The sequence below is a fragment of the Varroa jacobsoni genome, unplaced genomic scaffold (assembly GCF_002532875.2).
Source record: "Varroa jacobsoni isolate VJ856 unplaced genomic scaffold, vjacob_1.0 scaffold_370, whole genome shotgun sequence".
In the NCBI taxonomy this organism is placed as follows: Eukaryota; Metazoa; Arthropoda; class Arachnida; order Mesostigmata; family Varroidae; genus Varroa; species Varroa jacobsoni.
Window position 1 is genome coordinate 11781 of NW_019213272.1, and position 10637 is coordinate 22417.

General features: G+C 44.5%; 1 protein-coding gene across 2 annotated transcripts in view; it reads left to right on the forward strand.

Moving 5' to 3' along the window:
* Nucleotides 1-2837: 2837 nt before the first annotated feature.
* Nucleotides 2838-10637, forward strand: part of hh (hedgehog signaling protein) — a 14789-nt gene continuing 6989 nt past the window's right edge. For both annotated transcript variants that reach the window (XR_015310744.1, XM_022832116.1), the window contains exon 1: nucleotides 2838-3667. Coding sequence is in view for 1 of the 2 variants with exons in the window: in XM_022832116.1 (XP_022687851.1) it covers nucleotides 3371-3667 (297 nt within the window). In the remaining variant the exon portion in view is untranslated. The remainder of the gene's footprint in view (nucleotides 3668-10637) is intronic.

The window sequence follows — 10637 nt, forward strand, 5'->3', positions numbered from 1 at the left end:
TAATAAAATAAATCTCATATATTGATATTAAGCTACATTTCTATAGAGGTTTGCCGACTTTATTTGTTTCATTATCAGTTCGTTTGATCGAACGATTACTTGTGGCTGTACAAGTGTCATTATCTTTGGCTTTGGACGACCAATATGTCTTAAGTCCTGCTAATACTAGCAAAACACTTACCCGATATATGCGCCATCCTAGCTCTAATCGCCATAACCAGTTAGTCCGGCCGACAAACTCTCGGTTCTTAATATACATCTCTTTGGGAGTGTCGTCATATTAACAATGGGCATGCAGTGATGGCTGGTTGAAATTTCAGCCACAATAAACGGCTACATGCTTCGGTGTATCGGCTTCCCGTTCATATTTTGATAAGTTACCAGCGCGGCTCCGTTTGGCCATTAATCTACCGATGGGGAAAGCCGACGTTAGATAATATTCTTCTAAGATGTTGGCGTTCACGACGTCATACTTCCCTAGTTTTTAGAACTTACCACCAGCGACCACAAGAGGCCTTCCGCAATACTCCCGCTTAGTACATGAGCTTTGCTCTGTATAACAACAAACGCTAGGACAGTAAGTTCATGTATTGCTGTCTTTGCCCTCGGCTCGGCACGAACCAAATATCCCTTCTCTATTATTTTGGAATTTTTCCTATTTTTGTAATTTTCATGTTACTGCCACCATTAAGCGAGAAAGAGATACGTAGAATTTTTTTTTCTCTATTGAACTCCTCTCCATAGTCACGTTCTACTGTGTTGCAGAAAGCCTCCAACTTTGCCATTTTGGGAAAATCGTCGTCAAAAGATGATACCTGTCAGACCCTCAGTTTCAGACTAGAGGTATTGCTTGCGGGACGGCTTTGACAACATGCCATACAGCGGGAAACAGTTGAAGCTAGCAGCTCAACATTTAACTGCAGAATAACTAGCGGCGCCGGCGGCGGCGGTGGCGACGACGACGACGACGACGACAATAATAATAATAATAATAATAATAATAATAATAATAATAATAATAATAATAACAACAACAACAACAACAACAACAACAACAACAACAACAACAACAACAACAACAACAACAACAACAACAACAACAACAACAACAACAACAACAACAACAACAACAACAACAACAACAACAACAACAACAACAACAACAACAAAGCAAACGAGGGCTCCGTAGTTCACATCAGAAATGGCAGTAACAGAGTATCATCCGCCAGGCATGCAAGCGACGCCCAGCGACGAAGCGGCTAAACTAACTTGTGCGTGCGAACGGCATCCCTTGCGCGTGCGCCCTTACGGCAATAGTGTGTTTGGAGACGGCGAAGGTACCAGCAGCGGCCTGAGTCCCCGATTTCGTCTCAACGGGCGCGGCCGGCTCTACCCCATATAGCCCTCTCGTGTCGACGATGAACCGTCCCTCAATAGTTCTATCGGAGGTGGAATCCAGCAGCGTGCGTACGATGACAGTCGGTCCACCGTTCATCCATTGGATTCTGGTGGAAGAAAGCTAGTGCCAGTGAAGCAAGCAGCAGTCCGACGAACGTCTCAGGCCGACGCAGCCAATCGGCGATTGGCCCCTGTTTGTTGGGGTGGAGGGCGGAGCGTCGCTCTCGGCGAAGTCCCGCCCTCCAGGAGCACAGCCAGTCATGGGTATCGGTCGACCTCAGGCGTCGACAAAGACCAAGACAACGACGGCTGCATAGTGGAACATAGGGTGAGAGACAATAATGCTTGTTTAGCCCAAGTATTGTTTGTGAAGTGTTCAAACAGAATAGACCTGAGTATGCTGATGTTGCTGGTGCTGCCACCGCCGGATTCGCTCTATCCTTTCCCTCTTCTTTCTACCCTGTGTGGGTTCTTATAATACATAGGCCCAGAGAGCGTCGACTACCGAATTAATAACGAGCCAACCTGCGGTGGTTCTAGGTTTCTTCTACCCAGAAAACACAGCGTATAGACATTTACTGTACGCCGATCACAACTGTGCGTGTCTGGCACCGCGAAAAATCACCGTTGCAGCGGCCGTCATTGCCGCGAGTCCTCACACTCCTGTCACCGGTGGCCGCAGCGGCAGCCGCAGCGGCAGCAGCAGCAGCAGAAGAAAACGACAACGAGACTAGGGTATCTTGAGAACCTATTCATACTCTGCTGTCCTCCGTCACCCATCTGAATCATCACTAGCGTTCGTCAGTGACATTGGCGAATGCCCCGCGACAGCCGTGTGGAAGACAAGTAGCGTGAACGTAACGTAGTAGCTTAGACTCAACAGGAAAAATATCGTGGTGGCCTACCGCGGTGGCAGAAGTCCTACGGCGCCTCGATGGATGATGCTGCTCAACGTGTCTATGAATGAGTAAGTGCCACGACGCTCGGTGAAGTCGACCGTTCCGTCGTGTACTCGACGGCAGTCGGAATTCGTTGCCGTAGTAGGCTTGTGATGCAGTTCAATGAGGGAATATTACTAATAGACGCTCTACTGTTACTTCAGCATTGATTATGTTAAGTTAAATCAGGTGGCCATAACACAACCCCATTGAAGCTAGAGACTTTACATCTGCTCAAAAACGTGTATATATATATATATATATATATATATAAAATCGTATTAATTTCCCCGGTAGTTCGACATGTATGTTGTGCACCACTGCGAAATAGTCGAACGTGCTGGCGGAACCAGGAAGAAAGCATCTTGCAGTAGCTATAACATCATCAACGTCATAGCCAGCCTTCTTCTTAGTGCAACTGCCCCTACCGCAGTTGACAATAAACATGTACTGAATGAAAATATGATCTTTAATTAGCGCCAGATCTACTCGCGACTGTCACGTCAGCGGCGTCATGTACGCTACGTCAGCTCTGCCTCACCCGCTTCGTTGAGCGTCTGCAAGCGATCATCGTGATTACGTTCTACTTTCGTCATACTGGAATATAATTGTCAGCGCGTTACACACAGCCGGCAAAGCGTACCGGAGCCGAGAGCCAACACTCGTCCGGAATCAGCTGTACTCATCGACTACACGTAACAAGCAAAAATACAACAAGGACACTTGCAGTGTATGCCTGTGTATACAGGCAAAAAAATGACAGTTGATAATACCTAGCACCGAGTCCATTTCTTACTGTCATTGATGGTGAAATTAAAGGATAGCTGGCAGTTACAATTGATTTCTACATATTATAGTTACCGGGTGAACAGTTAACGGCGAAGTTCCCTCCTACCTAATTAAGTTGAATCTCGTTCAAAATCATTTACTGATTCTGTCTGATCTCAAGCTGTCATCAATTGTCAACAGAGTGGTTCCGCTCTTATCGTGCTTTCGAGGTCGTTGCTGTGCTCGGTTACAATAACTGGGGCAAAATGTTTTGTCGGCAATCCGTGACACATGTGTGGGTGTTATTGACGTTGGTCAGCCAGGCCATGGCCTGCGCTCCGGGTCGATCCGGCTACCAGCGCCGGGTACCCAGAAGACTCACCCCGCTCGTGGTCAAGCAATACGTCCCAAACACAGCGGAACAGAACGAGATCGCAGCTGGCCGCGCAAAAGGTGCGATTTCACGGACATCTATGGCGTTCCGCAAACTGGTGCCAAACTACAATACTGATATTCGCTTTCTGGACGACGAAGGAACGGGTGCAGACAGGATTATGACTCAGGTAAATTGCCCAAACACCTAATTTTTCGAAATAACGATCCACCTGTTCCAGGTCAAATCATCTTAAATACAGTAGCTAATAAGAAAGGATGCGTGATACGTTTCTATGAACGAAGTCCAATCTCAACTAAGCAATCGAACGTTGCCCCATCGACATCTCGTACCTGTAACTCTTAGCTTGATAAGTCTATAGGTCGAATTTAAGCGGATCAATTACCCACTCTTATATAAATATATATACTTATATATATTCGTCGTTTCCGTTTTCTCGATACTTCAATGTAACTACCCATAGTACCACTCAGGGTGGTTTGTCAAAATCGTAGATACAGACTAAATCCTATTTATAATAGAAAAATATCTATTTACACTTCCCGCAATAATTAGAAAACAGATCATTACAGCACAAGAAATTGACGATGATTTTTGTAGAGATGACGTTTCTAGTTCAAAGATAAATTTCGGCATCTACGCTAACACAAGAAGAACTATAGATCTCGTTTTTTATACTACTAGTTAAGGTCCAAAGGTTACAAACGTAGATGGGGTCACGAAGGTCCACGATGACATTGCTACGAAACAGCGATGCTATGAAGAAATAATCAGATTAATATACTGAATTTTTTCGCGATCGATGAACATTATCTAATATATTTCTATGTCAGTTATCTGTTTGCGTGGATGCCCGTCGTAGAGAAAAACTGCTGTAGTTTTAAGATTAGATAGATAAATAGCCCCATAGCAAAACATCTGAATACATGTAACCTCTATCATTAAACGTCCTATAGTAAAGAAAAATGACCGCGTCAACGTACCCCATCAGATCAGACATTCAAGCAGATATTGCTAGCGGCAAAGCAGTACAGGCTGAAAATATATCACCTGAAAACGTACACACGAAATGGACCGAGCTTCTAACACTTACTCAACGGCTTGTATTACTTCCCGAACGCACCGGTGAGCTAGAAGATGTAAAAAATGATCGGTAAATGTTCCCCGTTCGCAAAACGGCTACAATATACAACATATTTTTCAAACTTAGAGAAACTCTAACACCAGACAAAAAAAAAACTTAATGAGGAGAAGCAGGCCTATCCAATGATAATTATTGAGCTTGAGGCATCATTTTGATAGATTGATAAAGTTGTGCCACAATAGCCATCCATATTAATCGATCACAACGTGCCTAGTACACCCACGAACCCTTCTTTGCATTCTGGAGCAACTATTTGCCTTCTGCTGCTCCTGTCATCACAGAGCAATCTCACATTATTATTATTATTATTACTACTAACCCCCTGGGGAGCAAGGGGCTTCTCGCTAGGGAGCATACCGATTGTTTACTAAGAGCAGATAATAAGCCAATGAATCGCGCGGTCATCGTGTCCTACCTGTTCGCACCATTTTCTTAGTGGTGTAGTCGTATCTAAATCAGTAGACGAGTAGAAGAGAACAGAAAATAGGTAGTAATGGGGGTTGTATGGGGTGTGCGAACTAGAGGAGGTGCCTACATTCGCTTACTCTTAGTGTTGAATCTGGTTAGAAGCGAAGTTCAGTTGTATGGCTGGCAATACAGCTATTAGCAGTAGTAGTCCTCGGCGGTTTCTCTGGGCCTGTTTTGATTATTCCGCTCTTCATGTCCTGTTGGCTATGCGAATCTGCTCAATGGTATTGCAATTTAGGTCTTTGTTTGCCGAGATCAGCTCATTGTCTTGCTCTTCCGTTCTTCGTCCTTCTTTCTATATCGTTTGAACGCTGCAGGGTGCTCACGAGTTAGCCTTTCTAACGTCTGTAATGGGCTCTGCGTCTGCTCGGCGTAGGTATAGGGGGAGATGATCGCGTTGATGGAAGTGGTTTTCGACGGGTGGGAGCTTACAGCTTCCGGGAAGTCCGCGAAGCACTCTGTTGGACGCAATTGCAGGCTCTAGCAGCGGCAGCAGCACCGGCCGTAATGACTACTATAGCCGTTCTCTTGAGTAGCATGAGTCGACCGCATTTGACAGCGGTTGATGGTCATAACGCGCGCCAGCGTGATGGCACGGCCTTTCAACGATTCTCTGACGAAGTCGCCGCATGTTTTAGGGTACAAGTAGCACCTCTTTTACCTAGGGACGCATCCTACCAATGAGTCATTCGTTTAACCTTCAACTACGTCCATTATGAACAGTTCGAGTAGGTCGGAGCTCTCGGTCCACTGTAGTGCGGCGCCTGCTGAAGATCGACGATTTGCTCGAATTGAGGCTCAGCGTGAGTTTACGTGAATGATTTCGCCAGCTACTTATCACAAACAACAATGATAGCAAACAGTAGTCAGGTTCGAAAATGGTCTAGCGTTACGGCAAGTGGCAGTATTTCTACAATGCACAAATTGATACTTTCAATAGGTAAACGCTGTATAGCAGCGACAGCAGTGGCTGTATCAGTAGCTTAAGCGAATCGAAGTCATACGAACGAACGATTTTATGGCAGGTCAATTGAAGGACTGCATCAGCTGAAGGCGTGCGTCAGTCTAACGAGCATCTTGTCTTGTCTGACTACTTATGACGGCATTTACGCGTATTAGTGGATTGGTTTCAAACGCGCGTATTTGAAAAATGTACGCCTTGGACGTGCCATTGCAATTCGTAGTTTTGAATAGAAGGCTAAAAGTATTCATAAGCAATATCTGATCCGTACGTACACAACCGATCGTAATACAATCAAAATCAACACTATGTTAAAAAAATTTATTTTTTTAATTCTTATAAATCCACATGACACCATAAGTGTAAGAGAAGTCTATTGAAAAGCTTTATCATTATAAAATACAGTGACTATTAAAAAAATATACTATACTACATAGTATGTATCTACACAACAGAATAAGCTTGCCAATTCAGGTAATCGCATGACTACGGGAGAAACGATCTCTCGTATAAATCGAGCAGATCTTTAGCCTCTTACCGTCAACACCTATTAAACTGTTACCCCAACTATCGTTTGAAAAAAGCTTAGAAGGTTACTAGAGGAACTGGGCTATGATGGCCCTTAAAGCTTTCCGGAGCCATGTAGTCGATGTCACGAGCTGACCGTGGTGTAGTACAGCACATGCACGTACAGTCCACCAAACAACTTTGAGGCAGCGTGAGATGGCGTGGACGCAGCAGCGTCGGTCATCGCGTCGTGGACGCCCCGTTCCGTCTTTCCCCGTGAATTTCGTTCGTGTTTTGTCGGTTCCTGAAATTTATCTGTTAGTTATTATCTGTGGGGTGGGGGGTGACGTCGCTTATCGCGCTAGCCGCACCAGCGGCAGCAACAGGGGCATTATTGAGACGATCGGAAAACCTGAATTCTTCTGAGTTAGCATATTTCTATTACATAATAGACGATGATGCGTATAGTCTAGCGCTCTTGTTCGTAATGCGTGCTGGGGTAGTCGTGACGGTTAGCCTCGCTGGCTAGGCAAGATCGCAGGTTATAGAGGATAATGTCGACTGGTGCCGGAGTGCCGCTATAGTGTTTCACTATTTTCTCTTTTTGGTCTCTTTGGTCGACGTTGGCCGACTGCGATCTCGCTTTGGGTTCAAAGTGTGTGTCAATATTTGCAATTTGGGCGCCCCTCATACCAAATAAAACAATAACACGCAAACATTCAACATTTGTGCGCGCGCACAAATCCAGCAGAAGCATTTGTGTTTATCGACGGCGACAATAATGATGACGACCAATTGATAGGCAGGTACACAACAAAAAATAGGCACCGAGGTTTCTGGCCTGAAGGGTGACGCGATGGCCCTTACATGGCCGTGGTCGAGCTGAGTCGAAAGTTTGATACGTCAAGGTGTTGGACGGATTCACTGGCTCCACCGGTGCTGAGAAAAAACGACTCAGACAGACAAATGGCGGTAAGCTGTCAGGATGGTAAGTAGATAGCAATACGCTGGTAAACGCCGAAGGAAGTGGTGTGTAGATGCGCGCGCGTGTGCCATGCTTGTGGAAATCGCTAGGGAAACCGATATCGAGATGGCGGTAGTGCCCGCCAGCGGTAAGACCGCTGACGACGGGCGATTGCTTGTAGACACGTGAAAATGTGGCTGGCAGCCGAATTTGAGCTACAGGATACAACAAATAAAACTGCTGTAAACGATAGAAGCTATGTGGATTGGCTAGATCTAGAATACACGTCAGAGGCCCCATGAGTAACGTCGATTTGATGAAAAATTGATTAATCAAGAATTTCGTAATATATGCTGTTAACGATCGAAAAACGAACTATCAATAGTTTGTTTGGCCGGGGACAGGAAGGACAAACAGATTAATTATTAGCACTCAAATCGCATTTTCCTTTACTTTTCTTGTCTAAGTTTCGCCCGGCTCTGATCCGAGGGGTGTCGGTCGGAGAGATCACTCGACGATGCGTCAAACATTTAAATATGACCCTGTCAACGCATCGATCAGGCGAGCAAATACTTCACATGCTTGCTCGTTGTTGATCAGTCCCGTTTCTGGCCTCTACTGATCGTTTGTTTGCTGTTATCGATCCTGATTTGACCGTTATTAGCGCAAGCAACGTTCAAGCGCAAGGCAATGTTAGACGCCCATCTCTGAGCACAAAGGAAACTAATAAATTCCCATAAAAATTGTACTGCTCTTGTAAAGACGCGCACAGAGGAAGCAGGTGCCTCTTGTGAGTGAGTTATATTTGACAGGTACGCATGCAGTAGACACGGCAGGGAAGTCAAGAGCCAAATCAGACACCCGCAGTAACTAGAGGCTTATATGCCCGGTGTTTCCGGAGAAAACGTTCAAATGGTTGGGGCTTAAAATGCGTAATTGGACAAAAGCCCTGGTCAGAATAATGCTGATCGACATTGTACAAGCCATACTATAAAGTCCAACTCGTTACGGTTCACATAATTGAAGATAGTTCTTCACATACGTGTCAATGTCTTCTACTGATTTATGCCAGGTATATAATAAGACAACGGTTTATAACATTTATTTTACCGCAGGAAAAGAGCCTCGAAATAGCGAATACTCGGAGATGTGTTGCTGTTTGGTGGTAGAATATGGAAATATCTCGTTTGAGAATCGAAGCGAAAAAATGGGTACCGATTAATCAATGCACTGGGTCGTAAGCGGCGTCTTCCGAGGCATAGATTTCAGTAGTAGTCAGCTAACAGGCCACTCGTTGCTCTACAGTCTTTTGACCGTCGATACGGACGAGTTAAGAACAAGCTGAGAATCGGACAAGCTCTCGGGTACGATTTAGATAGGAGTTGTAGTATAACCTGCAGATCACCTCGAACAAAATACCGCGAAACGCCACCTAGCGCTGATGGCGTTTGAGATTAGCTAATGTTAACCCCGTCAAAACCGCTACATAGAATAATTGAACAAATGTTTATTTATTCTGAAGGGCTATGAGTAGACGATATTGTAGGGGGTTTAAAGGAAGGAACCCGCATATCAACTTCGGGATTATATAACTAGACCTCCGAGAAAACACTGAATAAACGGGTTGATATTTTGGAATCCCTGCATCGTGCTATATTAAAATCAGCTAAATCTGTAAAGACAAATTGTAGTAGTCAGTTCGAGTTCATATTGAATTGGCCAAATATATCGTTACAAACTCTGATTGGTATGTTTACAATCAAATATCATGAATAAGTACAGTTAATTCAATTGATTATGATTTAATAAGATGTTAGGCTTTGCGATGTATCCGCTGAAAATTTTGTTACCGAAATATGGAAAATGATCAACCCGAAACGTACTAATAGAAAATTTCAAAGGTTAATTTTCGAAAATCTATTGTTACACAACTGATTTTAATACAGGCTGGTGATTTTCTGAAATATATGATTATTTTGTTCTAAATAAAAAAAAATCAACGTAACTTGGTTTCACATCGGATTATACAGAAATACTGTAATATATTCTACTAATAAAATAAATGGCCTCTACTTTTCGTCGTCGACGGTCTACGCCCTTTACTTTTATCGCATTCAATCATCTATAGATCTCCCTTAAAACTATCGTTCTTTGGCCTTTTGGCTGACACTAACCTTGTAGTAACTAGAGATGCGAGATGCACCCACGGCGCGGCGTACAAACAAACTATAGCTGCGAATCATCTTTATCATCATTTCAACTTTACTCTCGGTAAGAATGTGGCAGAAAAGATACCCCCTCCCCTGCCACCTAGCCGCCGCCGCCTCATCAAGAGGCGGAACATTGTAGCAACGCGAAATCGCTTCGTAAGATCTAAGGAGAAGGAGTCGATTGGGAAGAACAGCACAACGAGAACGATCGGGAATTTATCACTAGCAGAGCCACCAACAAGCCGCCGACAGGCAGCATTACAAGTCATATTCCTCGCCTTCGATAAGACCTTCACTAACATCGACAATGACGGTAACAGTAACAAACTATCTCAGATAAGTGCGCGCGTCCGACGTGAAACGAAGCCAGACGTTGGACTCCGCTTAACGCTCGTCAACGCCGTGGTTTGTATTAAAGGAAACCTACTGCTATTGCGAAATGTATAAACAGCATGTCAATAATATGACGCCAATGGGCCTGCGAATTTGTGGCCCATGCCTGCGGACCACTCCCGGCCCTCCTCTGAAATCAGATCAGAAAACGAATGCCTGTACAGGCAGAACTTGGAAACGGAGTAGAAATGACAAAATGTAAATGTATAGATTGACTACATGTGGCAATCGCAGTGGGCTTGTAGCCAGAAGGAAACTCGTTCAGCGGGGTTGGCTAATGTTGAGGATGAGATTTGTGATTGGCAGCGCCCTCAATGGGTCATCGTTGTCAAGACAGCCTACTTGGACGGACTGTTACCTTTGCCTGATTGTGGTACCTATGCCAGAGTCACGTCTGGGAAAAAAGGCTAGGCGATAAAGTAGTCGTTGTAAAAAAATCTAAAGAAATCGAAAGAATCAACTATCCTATCACGCAGCCTGTCAGTGGTACAG